The sequence below is a fragment of the Myxocyprinus asiaticus genome, chromosome 23 (genome assembly GCF_019703515.2).
Source record: "Myxocyprinus asiaticus isolate MX2 ecotype Aquarium Trade chromosome 23, UBuf_Myxa_2, whole genome shotgun sequence".
Lineage (NCBI taxonomy): Eukaryota > Metazoa > Chordata > Actinopteri > Cypriniformes > Catostomidae > Myxocyprinus > Myxocyprinus asiaticus.
In genome coordinates this window covers 6,120,114-6,144,395 of record NC_059366.1, presented here as the reverse complement: position 1 = coordinate 6,144,395, position 24,282 = coordinate 6,120,114, and the positions used below count along the sequence as shown (strand labels likewise).

At 39.5% G+C, this 24,282-nt stretch overlaps 1 protein-coding gene across 1 annotated transcript; it reads left to right on the top strand.

Moving 5' to 3' along the window:
* The first annotated feature begins 818 nt into the window (after positions 1 to 818).
* LOC127413948 (otoraplin-like) lies at positions 819 to 6,186 on the top strand. The gene is made up of 4 exons (XM_051651531.1): positions 819 to 1,009; positions 2,745 to 2,884; positions 4,438 to 4,548; positions 4,654 to 6,186. The coding sequence occupies exons 1-4, from the start codon at positions 886 to 888 to the stop codon at positions 4,675 to 4,677; spliced, it is 399 nt and encodes a 132-aa protein (XP_051507491.1). The 5' UTR covers positions 819 to 885; the 3' UTR covers positions 4,678 to 6,186.
* Positions 6,187 to 24,282: the final 18,096 nt, after the last annotated feature.

The window sequence follows — 24,282 nt, the reverse complement described above, 5'->3', positions numbered from 1 at the left end:
GTGGAATGGAGTCAAATAAGCTTTTTCTCAAAGTATATTTGGCTTCATAGTAATTTTTTTTCCTCACATAATTGCATAATTTATGCCATTTACATTCATATTTATAAACCTATCCAATAGTAATATTCAAAACAGATTCATGATTCAAAAGTTCATATTTCAAATCACATTCAAAATTCATTATTCTAAATCAACTTACGATAACATCGCAAAATAATGAAAGGAAATGCTTGAAACATTTATTCATTCATATTTATTCATATTTGAATGGTCATGAACCACTGATCTGTTAAGAATTATATAATGTGTGTTAATGCACTCCAAAAAAAAATGTATAGGCTATTTTTAAGATTTATGCATTTCAGTTTTACAACAAAATTCCATCAAACTGAATTGTCATTTTTAATTCAATTAAACTGATAAAAATTAACATTTTATACGGTTTTATTTTCATTTTATTTTTTTAAAGATTAACCTACTCAATTCAGTTTGATGGAATTTTGTTAGAAAAAATACGTAAATCTTAAATAAAAATTGAGTTTTGAGTGTGACTCATCAATTAAAGTTATAATAAAGTATTTCTATTTTAAAAACAATTCTTAAGATGTTATTACATGTATGTGATTCACAGTGCAAAAATTAATCAAATAAATAAATAAATTTTAAAAAATCTAAATACATCAACAGGAAAATCGGTGCTCAATAGTATTTAGCTGTGTTATACAGGAAACAGGTTCAGCCAAAGGCCTGTTTTCTCCTGCAGTTGGAATGTAAACGGGCTCTCATCATTGGTTGTGCCTCACTGCTTACAAAGTCTCTCAGTGGAGCAGTGCACATGAGGAATGTGGCAGTAAGAAGTGATTACTGCTTCATAATTCTTAGAAGATGGACAAATCAAGCGGCCTGATTTTCCTTTTCATCTCTGTCGGATATTTGTGTCACATGGCAAATTCTGCTCTCATGGAGAAACTGGCAAACAAAAAGATTTGTGCAGATGAGGATTGTTCATGTAAGTTGACACTATTAATGACAGGTCACGTTGTATTGTTGTTACATGGGGAAGTTGCCAATTGCACAAATGTGTTTTTTTTTTTTTTGTTTGTTTTTTTCCTAGCAGTGGTTTTGTACACTGTAAAAGTGGTAATCTGATAATTGTTACCTTTAGAAGCTGTTTCTACCTAATTTAAGCCATAAAATTAGTTTTGCATGCATTCCCAATGCATTCAGGTTGTTTCAGAGATGTTAAATAATATTTTTTGTTGAATTTTTTTTAATATATATATATATATATATATATATATATATATATATATATATATATATATATATATATATATATATATATATTTTTTTTTTTTTTTAAGTCAAACACCCAGTTAAAAACAGCCTTATATTTAAATATGTTTGTGAATTCTGTCCTCCAAATATACATTCTGATATCCAAAATATTTTTTTTCTTTACTTTTTTTTAATAGCTGTTGGGTAAACAAGTGAACACAATAAAACCACACTGCCATTATTTAGGCAAGAGTCAACTATATAATGAGGACAGATTTTTAACTGAAAAGTTGAATTGAAAAATCATTCATAAATGTCAAGTAGGGCAAGCTGTCACATTTTTTTCTGGGGCAACTTGTCACATTTGAATTGTTGTTATTTTAGACAAATCATGAATTATTAACAATTTCTGTTGGCAAAATCAGTGGATTGATTTGGAATGTTTTTTTTTCTGTTTCATAAGTTGCTTTGTCATGTTTACATTAAAATAATCAATGTAAAAAAAAAAAAAATACAAATAAAAAAAATTACCCCATAAAGGGCAAGTTCACACAAAAATGAAAATTCTCTCATCATTTACTCACCCTCATGCCATCCCAGATATTCATGACTTTCTTTCTTCTGCAGAACACAAACAAAGATTTTAAGAAAAATATTTCAGCTCTGTAGGTCCTGACAATGCAAGGGAATGGTGATCAGAACTTTGAAGCTCTAAAAATAATATAAATTCAGCATAAAAGTAATCCATAAGTTCATCCATGATTCAGAAGTGAAATGATAAGTGTTGGTGAGAAACAGATCAATATTTAAGTCTTTTTATACTATCAATCTCCATTTTCATTTTCACTTTCACATTTCTTGTTTTCTTTGTGCATAATGCTACCTACTGGTTGGGGCTAGTCAAAGGTGGAGATTTATAGTAAAAAAAGACTTATATATGGATCTGTTTCTCACTCAAACCTATGCAATAGCTTCTGAAGACATGGAAGTCGTATGGATTACTTTTATGCTGCCTTTGTGTTTTTTGACGATTCAAAGTTCTGGCCACCATTCACTTGCATTATTTGGACCTACAGAGCTGAAATATTCTTCTAAAAATCTTGTTTGTGTTCTGCAGAAGAAAGAAAGGCATACACATCTGGGATGGCATGAGGGTGAGTAAATGATGAGAGAATTTTCATTTTTTGGGTGAACTATCCATTTAATCAATGTGTATTTTTATTTATTTATTTATATTTTATATTGAACAATAATTATGGAATATTAAATAGCTTGTCTGTAGCCAAAACCTTAAATTATGTGTCTATACCCAAACTGACCCTAACCTAAACCTGCCCTGAGAAATATTCATTGGAGATGAGAGTAGTGTGACAACCTGACCCAGTCTCCCCTATTTTGTAACTGTTCACTTATTTGAATATTTTAACAATATACCATTTATGCCATGTGTGTACTGTATGTTTCAGATGTGATTTCAATGGCCCAAGCTCTTGAAGACTACATCGCTTTGGACTGCAGATTTATAAACCTGAGAAGAGGCCAGATGATCTATGTGTATTCTAAACTCAAACCACAAGAGGGCGCTGGAGTCTTCTGGTGTGGGAGTGTGAGTGTCTGCACATCTTTACTCTCATTACCAGTGACGTGCACAGACCTGAGCAGCGACCAGGGCGGAAGGATAAAAAAGGGCACTGATGTTTTTTTTTTTTTTTTTTTTTAATGAGTAGTAATTATAATTACTTAACTAATTTCTTAGCATTTTGAGTATTTAACAATTTTCTTGTATATACAGTATATACTGTACATAATTTTTTTAATTTTTTCCTTTATTACAAATAATAACTTATTCTGTTATATTTCTCACAAAAAGCACCATGGTAAAACACTTGTTTATTTATTTATTTTCAGACATGGTCTGTGATAACCCCATGTTTGTGACATGTGTCATAGTAAAACCATGGTATTTATTAAAGTACCATGACAGTATCATGAAATACTGTATGAACATGATCAATCATTCAGTACCATGGCATTATCCTGGTAACGTGGTACACGGTGCAAAGGCGCAATGAGAAAGTGTGAAGCGATTGACTGTGCTACAGGGTCCTTGAATAACGTATAACATGCGAGTAAGGGCAGTCGGTGGAGTTTTTGGTGCCCCCCTAGGGTATGATGGTGCCCCCCTAGGGAATTGCTGCCCTACGCAGACTGCGTAATATGCAGATAGGGAGCTGCGGTACTGTGGTAGACTAATGGTATTTTTCTGAAAGTGATTAGTCTAATGGCTTATTAGTTTCAACAAAACCAAACTGGTTTTGGCTGAACCTGACAGCTCCTTCAGTATGTCAATATTCTTTAAACGAATTCACTTTCTATCACTGAAAGTGACACGACCGCTATCATTATAAATAATAAATCTGTCTACACTAGTGGTACTCAATGTCGGAAATGCGGTAGCAATCGAGTATATATTATTCTTTTGAACATAATACATGGAGTGGACTTTTTATCAGACCTGTTACTCATCTGAGGTAACGGCACTTCAATGTTCTGGGGCGAATTCAAAACAGCTTTTTTTGCTTCCTTGAAGGGCACTGTTGAGGGAGGGGATGCCGCTCAAAAGCTCATTCAAAACGGAAGTGAGAAAATTAATCTTTTCTTAGAGGGCCCTTCCACAAGACTATTAGCGTAGGGTATATTCATACAGTAATGCCATGTTCCCTTCAGAGTACCCACTTCAAGGGCTCTGCAGTTCGGAGTGAGTATAGGGCATAGGGAGGATCACTTGCGATTGGATTCTGCCCCCAATCTGCTGTAGCGCGTGCTCTGAAAGGCACCTCTGCTTCATTTTTTTAATAAGACCGTGATTTACAAAGAAATCTCATAACACATTATTACTGTTATTGTGAGATTATGACGAGATTTTTATTTTGTTTTATTTATTTTAATTTAATTACTAAATTTCTCCCCTTTTTCTGGATGACCAAAAGGGCACCTTTAGATATGTGAATGAAAGGGGAAGGGGCTTGTGCCCCTGCTGCCTCCGTTCTGTGCACATCAGTGCTCTTTACTATCATTGTCTACTTATTCTCAGTATTACTTTTATACTGTAACTTGGTAATGAAAACCGAGAAATCACGGGTTGCTTTCCTTTTGTAGGTTTACGGTGACCGGTATGTAGACCAGATGGGTGTGATTGGATATTTCCCCAGTAATTATGTAAATGAGACACACGTTTTTCAGAAGAAAACTGCTGAGATGGCAACCACAGTAAGTACTGTGTACTCAAATCAACATGCAACAAAGAAAAATGATCACATTGACTTTGACATTTTTTTTTAATGATAATGCATCAATTTTGTTTTCTCTGTGTAGGACATGGACTTCTTCTGCGCTTAAAGACAGCAACCTGTTATATTTATCTTTGCTTATTGTAGTAAGATTGAATTTGCGCATTTCAACCAAATGTTCTGTTCTGCATCTGGAGAAAGTAGGCCCATTTTACCTACTGGAACTTTTATTCTCTGTGTTTGAAATTCAGGTAGATTGGTATAATGATTGAGAGTGATTTGAATGAGTTACTTGACCTGTTTCTAAATCATCCAAAAGCTTCAAAATGTATATATATATATATATAAAATGTACAGATTTTGCTGTTTCAGAAGGAAATTGGTACTTTAATTCATCAAAGTGGCATTCAACTGATCATAAAGTATAGTCAGGACATTACTGATGTAAAAAACAGCACCATCACTATTTGAAAAAAGTCATTTTTGATCAAATCTAGACAGGCCCCATTTCCAGCAGCCATCACTCCAACACCTTATCCTTGAGTAATCATGCTAAATTGATCATTTGGTACTAGAAAATCACTTGCACATTATATCAAACACAGCTGAAAGCTATTTGGTTCATTAAATGAAGCTTAACATTGTCTTTGTGTTTGTTTTTGAGTTGCCACAGTATGCAATAGACTGACATGTCTTAAGGTCAATATTAGGTCAAAAATGGTGAAAAAGAAACAGCTTTCTCTAGAAACTCATCAGTCAATCATTGTTTTGAGGAATGAAGGCTATACAATGCTTGAAATTGCCAAAAAACTGAAGATTTCATACAAAGGTGTACACTACAGTCTACAAAGACAAAGGACAACTGGCTCTAACAAGGACAGAAAGAGATGTGGAAGGCCAGATGTACAACTAAACAAGAGGATAAGTACATCAGAGTCTCTAGTTTGAGAAATAGATGCCTCACATGTCCTCAGCTGACAGCTTCATTGAATTCTACCTGCTCAACACCAGTTTCATGTACAACAGTAAAGAGAAGACTCAGGGGTGCAGGCCTTATGGGAAGAATTGCAAAGAAAAAGCCACTTTTGAAACAGAAAAACAAAAAGAAAAGGTTAGAGTGGGCAAAGAAACACAGACATTGGACAACAGATAATTGGAAAAGAGTGTTCTGGATCTTAACCCCATTAAGCTTTTGTGGGATCAGCTAGAATGTAAGGTGCGTGAGAAGTGCCCGACAAGACAGCCACATCTATGGCAAGTGCTACAGGAAGTGTGGGGTGAAATGTCACCCGAGTATCTGGACAAACTGACAGCTAGAATGCCAAAGATCTGCAAAGCTGTCATTGCTGCACATGGAGGATTTTTTGATGAGAACTCTGAGGTAGTTTAAGAAGTTCTGAACATTTTTTTCAAATTGTAATAGTAATTTTTACTATTTTTCACATTATTACTGTCCTGACTATACATGATCAGTTGAATGCCACTTTGGTGATTAGAAGTACCAATTTCTTTCCTTAAGAGCAAAATATGTACATTATTCCAAACTTTTGGCCACCAGTGTGTGTATATATATATATATATATATATATATATATATATATATATATATATATATATATATATATATATATAAAATATATGACTTAATTAAAATTACATGCCGCGCCACTCAAGAGTAGAGCTCAAAGAGAGTATCAGCATCAATATCAGTCTCTAACCTTTTGATTTGACATTCTTTGCAATGCAAAATAAAAGGTTTGTTCAATGTGAGTGTATTTTCACCCATTTAGGAAATGTTTGCTTCAAAAAGTTTCATGAAATCAAGATTCATGTGACACATTTCACTGTATGATTGTTGAATACTTAAACATACAGGTGGCACTGGTATAGGTTTTGGGTGCCAACTTCCAACACTGTGGCATGTCTCTCAGAAACATGATCTGTAAATCCTTAATTTTTTTTGTTTGTTTATTAAACACAAAAGAAAAGGAAGCAAACTTACAATAAACTTAAACATATTTCTGTATGTCAAAACATTTATTTTTAAAAAAAAATTTTTTTTTTACATAGTTGAAAACATGCTGCTAACAACCAAAAAAACAAGGGGACTTCAACCAATGAATGGGGAAATTAACTTAAAATCTTAACAGGCAATTAACTAAACCAATTAAACCAATTAAAGATTCCATTCTGACAAATTACTCAATATACATAGTGTGACAACACTGATATTCAGTGAACTCTTTTTTTTTTCTGGGCAATAAGGGTGGATATGTTCAAAAGGTTTTAAGAAATTGTTTAATAAAATACCCCTAGCCTGAAAAATATTCACTGGAGAAAAAGTGTGACAACTAGCCCCAGTCTTCAATATGTGTTAAAGTCTGTCCCTATTAATTAATAAGATACTCAATTTTGCTCAGTGATGTCTGAATCTTATAAAGGAATATTCCGGGTTCAATACAAGTTAAGCTAAATTGACAGCATTTGTGGGGTAATGTTTAAAAAAAAAAAAAAGAAGAAGCAAAAGTCATGGTTACAGTGAGGCACTTACAATGGAAGTTAATGGGTGCCAGTCCATAAATGTTTCAAAAATATAGTCACAAGACAAAAACAACATGCATGTTAACATGATTTTAGTGTGATAAAATTGCTTACTAACCTTTTCTGTGTAAAGTTATAGCCAATGTTACAACTTCATTGCCATGACAACGTAATGCCGTAAACCCTGTAATCCTGAAAAAACGATGATTTAAACAACTTAGTTTAGCATCACTCAAATAATACATGAGTTTTAACAGAAAAAAAATATGCAAATACTTTTATAAAATTATAAGCTTCACATTTCTGCCTTTAAAGGGATAGTTCACCCAAAAATGAAAATTCCCTCATCATTTACTCACCCTCATGCCAACCCAGATGTGTATGACTTTCTTCTGCTGAACACAAATGAACATTTTTAGAAGAATATCTCAGCTCTGTAGGTCCATTCAATGCAAGTGAATGGGTGTCAGAATTGTGATGCTCCAAAAGCACATAAAAGCAGCATGAAAGTAATACATATGACTCCAGTATTCTAATCCATACCTTCAGAAGCGATATGATTGGTGTAGGTGAGAAACAGATAAATTTGTAAGTTATTTTTGTTATCAAAAATTCTTCTCCCTGCCCAGTAGGGGGTGATATGCATGAAGAAAGTGAATCACCAAAAACAAAAGAAGGAGACTGTGAAAGTGGAGATTGACTGAGAATTTATAGTAAAAAAAGGGACTTAAATATGGCAGATGCTATTTGCACCGTGGTGCAAATAATGGTAGATACTAATTGCACCCTGGTGCACATAGTGTCAGATACTATTTGCACCCATATTTAAATACAAACATACAGTATATGGGCATCACTGCAATGTGTTTATTGAGTCCCACAGACACACTACATTAGCCCCTACCCCTTAACCTAACCTTACCCTAGAAAAAATAACCTTGGTTTTTTACTACAGTAACCATGGTTTCACTGTGGTATTTTGTTGTAAGTTTACAGTAACCACAAAATTAACCATGGTTACTATATTACCACCATATTACTGTACATGGTTATTTGCATTAACGCTTGTGCGACCTTAGGGACATTTTTGTCTTTTTCATTTTTATTTTTTCGATCGTTTTGGCTGTGTTAATGCCAACGGCATAAATTTTGCCAAAGGTGTATATTTTTGGGGGAATTTTGATATTTCAACCTCAGTTCCTATAATACATCTATAATGCACTGTGTACACAAAAAAGGTAACTATTTTTATTATTATTTTACTCAAGACCTTAAGGACAAAAATTTCTGCATTGAAACCCATTAAAACTGCAATATTTAATCCCAGTGCCATTAAAGCATGAAATCATGAATTCTATGATATTATGCTTTCATTCCGGAGCCCTGGCTTCAAAAATTAAATTTGTAATATTTTCCACCTGGTGGCGCCATTTTTCTCATGTTTAGCCTATGGAGCAAATACATGCTTTTTCCCTATTTTTTGTTTGCTGTATTATAGAGCACTGCAGGCCAATTGAACAAATGATGCAGATATAATTGTGTGGGTGTGTTGGTATGGATGTCACAGTGTGTTTTTTATGTGTGTATTGAGAAATTTGTGTGTGTTTGTGTGCAGGGTTGTGGAGTAACGGAATACATATAACAGGATTTACGCATTTAAAATACAAAATATAAGTAACTGTATTCCACTACAGTTACAATTTAAATCATTGGTATTTAGAATACAGTTACATTCAAAAAGTATTTTGATTACAGAAGAGATTCCTTTGCATTTTATTGTCATTTGTTTCATTTAATATTTAGTCCTTTCAGATGGAAAACATTTATACATATAAATGATGCGATCCAAAGTGCATTTGAACAGAGGTGAAACACTTTCTTATGATGTGTTACATTCATACGAGCAGACAGAGAAGTAAGTTTGAAATAAGTTTGGAGCACAAGAAATAAAAATAAGCCTTGTGTACATTGTCAGCTTTACGCTAAGCTAAAATGCTATTTCTAGCCATTTTATATGCAAATGTTACCAGGCACGATCATATTTTGTTATCAAGAAAATTCATGTTGGATCATAATTTATTTTTCTAGTAAGATCTTTGATATTAGGGCAAAAATCGTATTCTTGATAATAATTTTTGTATTGTTTTCCTGTAAAAATATCTAAAAATCCTTAAAACAAGATCAATTTGATTTATCTTGTTTTAGAAGCAACACTGCATAAGATATTTAGATTTTTCAGAGAATGTATTTTTAACATGTGTATTTTGTCTTACTGTACTGGCAGAGTTTTTATAATCAAAACAAGTGAAAAAATCTATCAGTGCAGAAGAAGTAATCCAAAGTATTTAGAATATGTTACTGACCTTGAGTAATCTAATGGAATATGTTACAAATTACATTTTACAGCATGTATCTGTAGTATTCAAAAGTAACCCTCCCAACCCTGTGTGTGTGAGTGTTTACACAGTGGCATTATGTAAACAAACTGGCATTTAAAGGGTTAAAATCATGAACATGAATGATTATTTGGTAGTTATGATCAGGACTGGTGTTGATTAAAAAATTAACTCATTGAAAGTGGAAAATAATATTAATATATATTTTTATGCCAGTTTTTGATGCTGACATTTTTGTCCTCTAAGGACCTCTGAGTAACTTTTTTTTATTGATGCACAAGGGTTAAAGCTAGGTTTCTGCCACAAAACATGGTTACTTCAATATTACAACAGTATGATGCAATCTACACACAAGCAATGCCGAGCAGCGGAACGAATGCGATCGACAGACCCCTCCGCATCAAATCCTTCTCTGCACTCCTCAACATTCACCGTGACCAAATCACTGCGATGAAATCAACATTTATATATTACTTTTTATATATAATTTTTTTGTATTAAAGAGTGGAAACAGGAAATCAGATGGGAAAAAGAGTGGGACAAAATGCGGATTCAAACCGCAGTCGCTAGGACAACAGTACACATTCACACACCATCTTTACACCCCACAACACTGCAGCGACACCTAATGTTTGGTTCCACCTGACTATTAGGGTGCAAATAGCTGCACTGTGTGGCAGATGCTATTTACACCGGGGTGCAAATAGACACTTTGCTTAAATATTAATTTGTTTCTCACCCACACTTATCATATCACTTCTGAAGATATGGATTTAACCACCAGAGTTGTCTGAAGTACTTTTATGTTGCCCTTACAGTATGTGGATTTTGGAGCTTCAAAATTTTGGTCACCATTCACTTTGACCTACAGAGCTATAGAAATATTTTTATAAATATTCTTCTAAAAATTTCCATTTGTGTTCTGCAGAAGAAAGAATGTCATACACATCTGGGATGGCGTGAGGATGAGTAAATGATGAGGGTATTTTTATTTTTGTGTGAACTATCCCTTTAAACCCTCCAAAAACTGGCCCCATTCACTTCCATTTTAAGTGCCTCACTGTAACCTCGATTTTTATTAATTATTATTATTATTTATTTTTTATTTTTTAAAGAAAAGAAGGGGCAAGTTGAAATGATTTTTTTTGTGACAGTAAACATGCTGAGGGTTATTAAACCCGGAATTTTCCTTTAAGCTTCTAATTTTGTTCGTTGTCCTTTAGTAAACCCACTGCTGTTTCCAGTTCTTCTAGTTTATTACTTTGTAGATATCAACAGTCTGCATGTAAACAAGAATGCTTTCTCAATAACCTATATATGGTATCTGGATACACCAGAGGGCAGCAATCTGTATGTGTGTCTGTGTTTATCTGTGCAGTGTTCTCTGTCCATTCTGATGGAGTTTAAAAGCAGAAAATTGAAGGTAATTACCTTGAAGAGCATTTTCTCTCTCGCTCCCCTTTTCCTGTACTGACATTAATGCATATTACCAAATTCAATTTGCTGTGTTGAATGGGGCTTTTGTTTTCCAGTGTCAAGCCATTCAATTACTTACTGCAATGTAGGAAACCACAACTTTATTTCATGTTTTGTATGTAGACTATAATTTGTCTCTAGCACTGGAAGAAGGAACAGACACAGAGATGCCGTAAAAGACCGGAAGTGATTTTTATTCCCTTGATCTGGGAGATCCGAAATCTTTAAGGAGTAGTAAGTTCACCCAAAAATGTAAGTTGTCATCATTTACTCACCCTCATGTCGTTCCAAACCCCTATAAATGTCTTTTTTTCTGTGGAACAAGGTGAAATTTTGAAGAATACCCTGGCCATATACCCTTCTCAATATAATGAATGGGGACTGGTGCTGTCAAGCTCTCAGATCAATATGGCACCATTAGAGGTGTCAGGTTTGACGTCAGTAACGTTTGGTTCTGTGACAAGCAATGACGCTTGATGTTATTTACATCAAACCTTATGCGATGCATCTAATGCTGCCATCTTTGATTAAAGATCTACAGCAGAGGGGAAGATTTGCAATGAATAAAGGCTTAACCCCTTACACACTGAAGGCATTTTTGAAAGATTTATCTTCTAAAGAGCAAATAGAAAATATATGACTTTCTCTCTTCCACGGAACACAAAAGGAGATGTATAGATGAATGACATTCTTAGTCATCATTATATGGAAAAGAGCAGCCAGAATATTCTACAAAATTTGTTGTAGTTTTTGAGTGAACTATTCTTTTAATGCAGCATTTTAGAGGTGAACTGCTTGGAAAGGGAATGTGATTTAGTGAGGTTTAATTCATCAGTGTGATTTAGATTCATCGATCACATTTTGTCTGTGCTCACTGAATATGGATCAAACATGAATGGGAAACATGTTGGATTTGGAATGACTTGGTGTTCGGTGCTGTCGGGGAAGGCAGAAAGAGTTTGCAAGGAGAGATATGTTAATGTACAAGGACATTTACTCGTGTTAACCTTGGAGGTATGCATATAATTTCCAGGGATGAACAAGAACAGTTCACAAGGCCTTATTAAAGCAAGGCAGTAATTCACTTTTGGTTTCACAGATAGGGAGGCGTTCCCATACTTTTTAACCAACGAATTGCATGACATTTCCAGTTGTTGATTACTGGATAAGGATTTTTTTGAATACTTTTATAGAGATAAACCTTTCAAAAAGCAATTTCTAGTTAATTATTAATTTTTTTAAATTAATTAATTAATTAATTATTTTTATTTTTTTTACAACTGAGCAGAACTAGAAAAAAAACATTACTTAAGTTCTGTCCTCAGCCACGCCATTGTGGCCTCTGGGGTGGTTATACATAGCCTGACATTTCCTGGTTCATTTAAAAGACCTACTAGTGGAGCGCACTGAATCATTACATTTCTCTCCATGTTGATTAATGCAGAATTTTCAATTTCTCTCCCTGCGTCATTCATGCTTGGATGTCGCTGATGTCAGATCTATGTCTCCAGTGCACGTAATTATTCACACTGTCCTAATCTGCCTGGAGATATATTCAACTTTGTTATTCTAAGTAGATAGAATGAGGATATTTATGAAAGTGTGACGACAAGTCGTTAACTGGAACATTCCCTAATATCCATGGATGACTTGTAATTTTTAAAGGTGCACACAGTATTTTTTTACTCATTTAAAAAAGTTTTACTCCGAAAGAAATAATTAGTAAATTTTAAACGTATGTATAAAATAATGAGCACTTACATGAGATGAAGACTCCAGTCATATCAGTAACCTTATAAAAGCAGTTCCCTATCTGTCACTCACTCGACGTTGTGTCGATGTAGTGACACCAGGGGTCACTCTTGGGAGCCCCAAACACCTCTTGGGGCCAATGGGAATTGGCGAGTGGAATTTGCATGCCACTCCCCCGGACATACAGGTATAAAAGGAGCTGGTATGCAACCACTCATTCAGATTTTCTCTTCGGAGCCGAACGGTCATGCTCACTGAGCTGAATTCCCATGACTGTTCATTCACCTTTGCTAGATCTGACGGCGCATTTCAGTGGCTTCTCCCTCCTCTGCACTGGTGCACTGCAGAGAATGCCCCTGGGCGCTTCGGCAGAAATAAGAGTATATTTCTCTAAATGAGTATATTTCTCTAAAAGAGCGACACACACGGAACGTCTTTTTAAAGACGTGTCTTTTTAAAGATGCCTTTCCTTTGTGTGTTATTCCTGGTTGCGCTTGTTATCTCTTGCCTTATGACAGTCACGATCACTGTCATTCGTGTCTGGGCACTGCTCACGCAGAGGCAGCATTCGTGGATGGGTCATGTACTCATTGCGAGAACATGTCCATGGCAACGATGTGGTCGCGGCTTACCTTCGTATGAAAGCAAGCCACCCCAGGCCAGCCGCACTGCCGGCTAGCACTGGGGGCGATTTGGGTACCCCAATGTGATCGCCTCCACCGGGTATCCCCCCACAGACCTCCCATTCCCCAGCACGCTCGTCTGCCCTGATCGGGCTTCCGGATGAGTCCGCCGGCTCATCTCACGGCGAGTTAGACCTCTCGAGCGCAGCATCGGCGAGCGGGCTCATCCAGTCAGTCACGGAAGCCTCAGCTGGGCTCCTCCCTTCGGGTGTGGTCGCCCGGTCACAGGCTGACACGGAGATGATGACATGCTTTCCCGGGCGCCGCTCAAAGCCATGCCCCGCCCCCGTTCCCTTCTTCCCGGAAGTGCATGAAGAGCTGACAAGGTCGTGGGAGGCACTTTTAATGCCCGGTCCCAATCTTTCAGCTTCCCCGCACTCACTACCCTCAATGGTGGGGCGGCCAAGGGCTATTCGGTAATCCCCCCGGTGGATAAAGGTGCTCGCGGTGCACCTAAGCCCGCAGAGCGCCGCCACCTGGCGCAGGTGCCCAAAGCTCCCGTCCAAGGCCTGTAGGTTTATGTCGTCTCTGACGGCCAAGGCCTACTGTGCCGCTGGACAAGCCGCCTCCGCCCTGCACGCCATGGCTCTCCTGCAAGTCCGCCAAGGCACTAAAAGAACTGCTCGAGGGTAGTTCCTCCCTGGGATTGATGCAGGAACTGCGCTCGGCAACTGACCTCGCTCTCTGAGCAACGAAGGTCACGGCACGGTCTCTTGGGCAGACGATTTCCACATTAGTGGTTCAGGAGCACCACCTTTGGCTCATCCTGGTCGAGATGGGTGAGGCCGACAAGACACGGTTCCTTGCTGCCCCCATCTCCCAGGCTGGCCTATTGACGACTTTGCCCAGCAGTTCTCGACGGTGAAGCAGCAGACGGAGGCTAACCGGCATATCCTGCCCCGGTGCGGCTCAAGATCCTGCACCCCGTCTGCTCGTCGCCAAGGGCGTCCCCCTGCGGTGACTGCACCGGCTCCGCCGCAGGCCGCCCCTTCGGCCCGGCCCCGGCATGGAGCCCACCGCAGGAAGCAGACGCCACCCGTCTTGCGGCCGCCAAGAACCCGTGAAAGGCTTCAAAGCGCCCCTGAGAAGGGCGACCCAGGGACAACGAAACCCACTGCTCTGGAGCTGGTAAGCAGACCACTCCATCCCCCGGTCGAGGGCTGGGAGGAGAATCTTTTTGTTACCTTTGCATTTAATTGCGCTGCTTACCCAGGTGGCTGCCGTACCCAAGAGTTCAGCAAGAGCGGTTTCCTTGTTCCCTGGGTCACATATCCGATGTGTATGGCCGTCATCATGACCACCGTCCACCACTCTATTTGGCAGGTTTGGCGCTCCAGCGGCAGTCTTCCCGCCCCTGAGCGCCCAGCTGTGGCACAAATCTGCCCCCGATGTGACAGTCTCCATGGGTCACAAGGACAGGCCTCTTCCTCCCCCGTCCCAGGCTGTTCCGGGGGTGGTCACAAGGATCCAGGTAAGTACTTCGATGTCCCTGAACTCAGCACAGCCAAGGTGTCACACAAGGTGTGACACCTTGAGCTCCGCCCCACCGCTCCGTCCCACCCACCGGTACGTCCGACGAGATTGTCCCTTTGGTCCCCCTCGCACGGAGCTTGGATGCGTGGCTTGCGCTTTCCAATCCGTCGCGATGGCTGGTCCAGACCGTCCGACTTGGCTACGCGATTCAGTTTGCCAGGCATCTGCCTAGGTTCAGCGGTATCCACTTCATCTTGGTGAAGGACAAAAACGGTGCTACCTTGCGCGCATAGATCGCCACCCTCCTACGGAAGGGTGTGATAGAACCTGTCCCTCCGGCCGAGATGAAGAAGGGGTTTTACAGCCCCTACTTCACCATACCAGAAAAAGGCGGTGGGTTGCGGCCAATCTTGGACCTGCGAGCGTCCAGCATCAAGATTGGTTTGCGGCGGTAGACCCGAAGGACGCGTACTTCCATGTCTCGATTCTACCTCGAGACAGACCCTTCCTGCGGTTTGCATTCGAGGGTCAGGCGTATCAGTACAAGGTCTTGTCCCCTCGCATCTTCATGAAGGCCGCAGAGGCAGCCCTTGACCCGTTAAGGGAAGTGGGCATCCGCATTCTCAACTATCTCAACGATTTAGCTAATCCTAGCTCACTCTCGGGACATGTTGTGTGCTTACAGGGACTTGGTGCTCTCACGCCTCAGCCGATTAGGGCTTCGGGTCAACTGGGAAAAGAGAAAGCTCCTCCCGGTTCAGAGCATCTCTTTCCTCAGTTTGGAGTTGGACTCAGTCTCTTTGACAGCGCGCCTCACGAACGAGAGCACACAGTTAGTGCTGGCCTGTTTGAAGGTGTTTAAACAGAAAACAGCAGTTCCACTGAAACTCTTTCAGAGGCTCCTGGGGCATATGGCATCCTCAGCGGTGGCCACCCCGCTTGGGTTGATGCATATGAGACCGCTTCAGCACTGGCTTCAGACTCGAGTCCCGAGATGGGCATTGTGCCGCGGGACACATCGCATGGTCATCATGCCGGTCTGTCACCGTCTTTTCAGCCCTTGGACCAACCTTTCATTTCTATGGACAGGTGTTCCCCTAGAGCAGGTCTCCAGGCACGTCATGGTCACGACAGATGCCTCCAAAATGGGCTGGGGCGCTGTTTGCAAAGGGCACGCAGCCACCGGCTTATGGACGGGCCCGCGACTGCATTGGCACATCAACTGCCTTGAGTTGTTGGCAATTCTGCTCTTCCTGCGGAGGTTCCAGCCATTGATCCAGGGCAAGCACGTGTTAGTTCGGACAGACAACACGGCAACAGTAGCATATGTCAACCGCCAAGGCAGTCTGCGCTCTCGTTGAATGTCACAACTCGCCCACCGTCTCCTCCTCTGGAGTCAGCAGCACTTCAAGTCGCTGCGAGCCACTCACATCCCGGGCGACCTCAACACTACAGCGGACGGGCTGTCACGGCAGGTTATCCTCAGGGGAGAGTGGAGACTCCACCCTCAAGTGGTCCAGCTGATTTGGAGTCGATTCGGACAGGCACAGGTAGACCTGTTCGCCTCCCAAGAATCCTCCCACTGCCCGTTCTGGTACGCCCTGACCAAGGCACCCCTCAGCATAGACGCGCTGGCACACAGCTGGCCTCCTGGCCTACGCAAATATGTGTTTTCCCCAGTGAGCCTACTTGCACAGACTCTGTGCAAGGTCAGGGAGGATGAGGAGCAGATCGTCCTGGTAGCACCCTACTGGCCCACCCAGACATGGTTCTCGGACCTCACGCTCCTCCCGGCGAATTCCCCTGAGGAAGGACCTTCTTTCTCAGGGATGGGGCACCATCTGGCACCCGCGACCAGACCTCTGGAATTTCCATGTCTGGCCCCTAGATGGGACATGGAAGACCTAAGCAGTCTACCACCCGCAGTGGTAGACATGATCACTCAGGCTAGGGCCCCCTTTATGAGGCGCCTGTATGCCTTAAGGTACTCTCTTTGAAGACTGCCCTCCTGACTGCGCTCACTTCCATCAAGAGGGTAGGAGACCTGCAAGCGTTCTCTGTCAGCAAAACGTGCCTGGAGTTCGGTCCGATCTACTCTCACGTGATCCTGAGACCCCGACAGGGCTATGTGCCCAAGGTTCCCACGACCCCTTTTAGGGACCAGGTGGTGAACCTGCGAGCACTGCCCCAGGAGGAGGCAGACCCAGCGCTGTCGTTGCTGTGTCTGGTGCGCGCTTTACACATCTATTTGGATCGCATGCAGAGCTTTAGGATCTCTGAGCAGCTCTTTGTCTGCTTTGGTGCACAGCGGAAAGGATCACCCACTGGCTTATTGATGCCATAGCTATGGCATATCACACTCAAGACGTGCCGCCCCCTGTAGGGCTACGAGCCCATTCTACCAGGGGTATAGCGGCCTCCTGGACCCTGGCCAGGGGTGCCTCTCTAACAGACATTTGCAGAGCAGCGGGCTGGGCAATACCCAACAGCTTTTCAAGGTTCTACAACCTCCAGGTGGAACCGGTTTCATCCCAGGTAGTGGCACGCAATACAAGCGGATAAGTCCGTGGTAGCCGGCTGGGTGTATCGCTCACACACAGCGCCTTTCACCTCCTCTGAGCTGAAGACGTCCGCCATTAATTCCCAGTAGTGTTCACAAACTATCCCTGGTTGACTTCCTCCGAGACCTGTGGCAGTCGAGTTTTCGGAGAGACTCGCTGCCGGCCCAGTACACATGCTAACTAAGAGCACTGTTCTGGGGTAGGTGCTCCGCATGTGGCGGTTCCCTGTAAGGAACCCCATGTGATGTATATCTTCCACTAATTAGTTTCCCTGTTGGCAAACTGCGTCTTCCTTGGGCAGAGCCCCCTCTGCCACAGTCTCCATGTTTGTAGTAACTTCTCCCCCGTTGGGTAGGATCTACCATGAGACTCTCCACATGGTCGGCAAGACCATGTGACGTATTTTTCCACTTAAATATCCCCCCCTCTCTTTGGGCGAGGTGTGGTCTCCGCGGTGTCCTCCCCTTGGGAGGGACACCCCCCGACTAGACCTGGCGGCCCAGTCGGATAATCCCCCTTGTTTTTTAGGGAGTGGAAAAAAAGAAGGGGAAAAGAGGCCACGACTGGGTTAAGCCTGTCTCTATCTTTTGGCTAGTCGACTTGTCCCCAAAGGGTCATTCGACACTCATAACTATGTTGGGGGAGGTTACATGTCGGCCTGGTGCGCTGGCTACGAGGCACACAGTTGTCTGCCCGTAACACACCGCCAGTTCACGTAACACAGTTCAGCCAGTTGCAGCGTTTTGTATAGGGACCCCTAGTGTCACTACATTGACACAACGTCGAGTGAGTGACAGATAGGGAACGTCGTGGTTACTTCCGTAACCTCCGTTCCCTGATGGAGGGAACAAGACTTTGTGTTCCTCCTGCCACAACACTGAACTACCCGCTGAAATGGCCGGACCTTGTCTCAGCTCCTCAGCATAAAACCTGAATGAGTGGTTGCATACCAGCTCCTTTTATACCCGTATGTCCAGGGGAGTGGCATGCAAATACCACTCGCCAAATTTTCATTGGCCTTTTATCAAAGATCAGAGGTGTCTCGGGCTCCCAAGAGTGCCCCTAGTGTCACTACATTGACACAACGTCTCATTCCCTCCATCAGAGAATGGAGGTTACAGAAGTAACCATGACATTTTATTCTATATGGAGACGGTCTCCTCATGAGGGCTGCCATGTTAGAATCACATGACCAGCTGAATACTATCTGCCAGGGATGATCTGCTAAAACTGCCCAGTTTTGGACACTTTCACTCATTGATTCAGTTAATCATGTCTGACTTTGAATAGAATTTCTACAATGGCATCTGTAATAGAAAACTATTGATTCTGAATGATGCTGCATCCACACCACTAGGTGTCACTGTAAGTTCAAGAAGTCACAAACAGAAAAGTTACCAAGAACACCTCTAACTGAATTTTGCTGACTCTGCCACCTTGTTTTATGATGTAATTGGAGGTAATAAAGTTAAAAAGACACTCAAAGTTAGTCTATCCTCTCTGCTTGATATGAGTGCATCACCTTTCTCATAATCCTGAACAACTTCCAAACTACCAAGCATGAATGCAGCTTTGTCATTCTACACAGCACATGCCATTTTTGTCCCTCACATGAATGTGTAAAAAAAAAAAGTTTTATTTATTTATTTATTTATTTATTTTTTACAATAAATAGCTGATGTCAACTTTGTTAATCACTATGTTATTTTAGGCATTGCTCAAAAAATATAAACAAAAATCCAGTAACTTTGTTTTGTGTCTATGTTTTTTACAGCATTTATTAATCTTGGTTAATGTTAATTTGTCAATATAAAAGTGTTCATTCATATTTCATAATGCATTAACTAATGTTAATGTATACAACTTTTAATAGTAAAATATATTGAAATGAACTTTAGATGAATTCACTAGCACACTTGTTAAATAAGTGCTGCAAAAGTATCGTTCATTGTTAGTTCATGTGATCTTATTTAGTTAACTCCATTAACGAATTCAAACTTATTGCACTGTAAATATTTACTGTTTTTACTGTATTTTTCTTCAACATAAGGATGTAATTTCTTCATCAAAATGTATTTTTATAATAAATAAACTCAATTTGGAAATTAAAGCTTATATACTTTCCTCTTTATATTCTCTACAGGCTATATTTATAGACTTTTTATATTTATATTTATAGTTGACAGATATTGTTGCTTATTATTAATAAGACTTGATGTTTTGTCCTCTGGTGATGAGTCAACCCTGTTACTATCATATTGTCCCCCTTTTAAAGTAACTGTCTAATACATACTGTAAATCAGAGTTCAAACTGTCAAAATGGCATCATGATCTTTTGCAATTGTGAACTCATTCAAGACAAGCAAATGTCTTCTCTTTCTTTATCATTTTATGGTACATTTTTATTTATATTTTATATTTTATATTTTTTATGTTTGTCACTCAGGAATGATCTTAAAATGCCAACCCTGCTAACAGGATTTTGTAATAAGCATCTTATAATTTCAATACTTTAAACACAATTTAAAATTAGACAGTAAAACATTGTAAAACCAAACTGTTACCAGTGTTGGGGAGTAGCAAACTACATGTAGCGACACTACTAATTTAACTACATTTTTCAGTAGCTTGACAGTAGTTCAGCTGCTTTTAAAACAGCTTAGCTTTTCCAGTAGCGAATTACTTTTTCCAGCAAGTAGCGGTGTAGCGTGACCAAATATTTTCAGATTATAACTAATAGCCTTCCTTATTGTGTAGAAGCCAAACTTTTACCGGCAAAACGTCCGACGATCTGGCAGCATATTTCTGTCTGCTGATCAGAATCAGGCAGCGTCTTCTTCTTTTGTAATGGCAGATCACAAACAAAAATAGTGAATTACCATTATCTACTGAGAGCTTATTACAGCTCACTTGGATAAGAAGAGATTGTCTGATGGTTATGTAAATCGAGCAACCACAATTTGTTTACCTTTACAAGACAAACGGGGGCAGGTAAATCTGAAAATGATAAAAGAACACCATTTTATTCTTCTATGTAACAAAGAATATTTCAGACACTTCTTCTTAATAGATCACACAACAGCATATTTACCTTTACGATTTTAAATAAAAGAATTCAAAAAGTTATTATTGCCTTTTGAGGGATTTTGTTTCTGTTCTAAATATGTTTATTTCGCTTCTCATTATCTGTGCTTTACTGGGAGCAGAAAGTGAATTATTAATATAATATTTATAAATATACAGTATACTGTATATTAATTATTATAATAATTACTCTCATGCAGAACTATTTGATTTCTCAATTTCTTAGCATTTAATTAACTATTATTTTCATGTAAAATAAATAAAATGATTGGTAAAAGAAATCATTTATGGCATGTATTGTTATGCAACAATCTAGGATGACCATCCGTCCACTTTTTTTGGACCTGAACAAAGCAAACAAATATTTGTAGCACAATCTCTGTATGTGACCTGTAAAGATGGAACTTGCATGTCAATGGCAAAAAAGTCAGAAAATACAATGAGCATGAACCCAGGTGAGGGGAGAAACAAGCCCTGAGTCTTTATTCACAAATTATCCACACTAAATATTATGTTGCAAGAACAAAAAATGCCAGCCCAAGGAGAGTTTGTCATAAAAAATGTGATCTTTAGGGAAGTAGGCTACACCTGTCCACAACAGGACTGAAAAGTGTGAAGTATAGTATAAAAATGATTTTTTAATGGCATCTGATCTTTTTTGTTTTTATTTTATACTTTTGTATTTTATTTTATGGCCATGTATTAATGTTACTATTCATTAAATGTATTAAATGCATTTAATATATTTAATTAAACACATTAAATGTATTTAATTCATACATTAATTAATAAATGTCATCAGTGTAAATTTTGTTATTAATATTATTGGTTTGATAGTAACAAAAAAAAAATATTGCCTCATTAAGTAGCTTCAATGTAGCTAGCTACTTTTTGATAATAACTTGTAGTGTAGCTAACTACTTTTTCAAAAGAGTAGCTTGACTGTAGCTTAACTACTTAAAATTATGAGTAGCTTGTAGCTTGTCAAACTACAGTTTCAAAGTAGCTTCCCCAGTACTGCCCGTTACATTACGGATGGCATAATTCTATACCAATATATCCTAAAATCTATTCATTTTTCTTGAGATGGTACAATACTATTTATGAACACTTAAACACTTGAATGTTTAAAATTTTACATAAATGTACTTTAAGAATAACCTTTTTCAAAGGCACCCAGCTCAGTGAATGGTTCATTGCTATGTTTTCATGTGTAAATATGTTTTGTATGCTTACCTATTTGGCCTCTGGGGGGAGCTAGCATCTGTAGTATTTAGTGGTTTGCATCTACACGAGAAAACAACCCTTGAAATTCCCTTAAAAAACTTAACTGAGCATTATCCACAAATGCATTTGTTTTATATTAAAGATATATATTTTAACACAGTTGTAACATCACAGAATTACTGTAACCATTGTTCCAGAATGTTGCACGATCCTCAATGTGCCACATGTTTGGAATATGGTACAAATTGCAGTCATTTATGCCTAAGCTGGTTTGCTGGTCAAGCTGGTCTATTTGCTGGTTTAAGAGGTGTTATGAGCGCTTTGCCAGTGGTGCAGGGCGGGAGACCAGCTGGCCAACCAGCCAGTCCAGCTAAACACCAGCGTGGCCAGACTGGAAGACCATTTTAAAACATTTAAGACTAGCAAACCATCCTAGGCTGGCTGGGAGATCAGCTAGACCAGCTTGGCCAGACTGGGAGACCAGCTAAACCAACTTAAACCAGTTAATCCAGTTGAACACCAGCCTGGCCAGAATGGAAGAGAAGCTAGAGCATCTTCAAGGGTTCATGACATATTCTTTATTTATAATTTTATTATCTTCCCTGAGGTCCACTTATAATGTCAGTAAAGTTTGTGTGTGTGTGTGTGTGTGTGTGTGTGTGCTCTAAAACATACTTCTATTATGATTATAATATATGATCATTTTCCAACCTGTCTCTGGCCCGCCTGGTTTTAAGCTACCTGGCCCTTTAAGATTTCAATGTAAACGGCCACTGTTCTGACTTGCTAACTTTGTGCAGCTCTTCAAATACAGCTATATTTTAAAACTAAATCGGAAGAAAATGAACAAGCTTCACATTATAATTTATAAATCTACATTTCAGGGTTAACACATACCGTACATCCAACATATTTCATCTAAATGTGTCAAAATGTTCACTTAAGCACAGCAACTATCCAACAGTCATGACATTTGAAACAGTTTACTCACGGGTCCGGTAGTGTTTAACTGCCCCATCTTTAAAAAACAGCTCCTTTACAAAGCTTGAATCATATTGTGACGGTTCACAAGCATTCCTCGCTGGTATGAGCCGAAAACATCCATGCTGAAATGTTCTGAATATGCAAACGTAATACAATCCTCGGTGATGTTGGGTGCTTCAACAGGCCATAGCAGAGATGCTGGTCTTCACATCTCACATCTTCTGTGTTTGTTTACACACAGGATGGCATGTGTTTCTCCCAGTCATTGGCAGCAGCAGAATTTTTAAAAATTGCACTTGCACTGCTCTTAAAATATGGCGCACATCGCCGGAAATGCATCAAAACGATCAAAGACGTCCATTGTGTGCATGTTTATAAAATACCAAAATTAAGAACAGCACAGATGGGTGCAAAAACGGTCCAGGGTGCCTTCAAAACAGTCTCTTGTCTCCTTTTTTTGAGTTATAACTTGACATTGCATCTTTTAAAAGAGGCTTGAGATGCATGATAACAGTCAAAGCCATTCATCTAGTGCATATTTATGTAAAAAATGTACATTTAAATCCAGACAGGCACATGAAGGTGTCCTGTGTAAGTCCCCTTTGGTGTAGATGAATCTCACATGACCGGCCTTCTCTGCTCTTCACCTGTATGAGTGTAACTGAGCACCAGTGGGCGGGGCCAAGGGTGCAATAAAGAAAAATAGGTTCCACAAATTCCCAACGGCCCGTTTCTAAAGCCTGGTTTAAATAAATGCTCTTTTTCTATAAGAAGGAAGTTTTGCAGTTCTAAAATTTACAGTATGTTTTTATAGTACAATGACATCTTATATGTCAACAAATCAAGGAAAATGTTATTCCTCATGTCATGACCCCTTAAAACCAGCTAAGACCAGAAAAACATTTTATGTTGGCTGGGAGACCAGCTTTGCCAAGTTGGGAGTCCAGGTAAACAAAATTAAACCAGCTAAGTCTAGCAAACCATCTTAGGCATGTATGAGATGTTTTTCTCCCAGCAGAGTCATTTAAAGAGCTTGCCTTTGTCTCTTTTTGGGTTTTAGAGATTTCTTAGAAATAGGAGCTGTACCCTATTCGCCTTCTGTGTAATACAGCCCTGTCAGTGTATCTGAGTTTATTTACCCAATAACCCATCGCAGCATGCCACATCTCCTTCAACCCAAAGCTGATCACTAGTTACAGCATCAGCACTGGAGGGTTTCCATGGATACGGAGGGGTCCGTTTTGTGCAGCAGAGTGACAGAGTGATGGCTAGACATTGGTGTGTGTGTGTGTGGGTGTTTGTGTAAATGAGGGCAGCAGCTGTGCTCCTCCAGTTGTATAGTCCACAACAGAGGAGCTCACAAAGGAAATCAATGTGAATCTCATCAGAAAAGCATATGAATCCATTACAGTCTGGCCTGATGTAAAAATGCCATTCACCAGACTCTGTGATTTGAGTCTTTCACTGTAATATTTAAAAAGCAAATCCCCTGCCAGAACTAGTCAACTTTATGCTAAGATTCCTAGCTGCAAGTAAC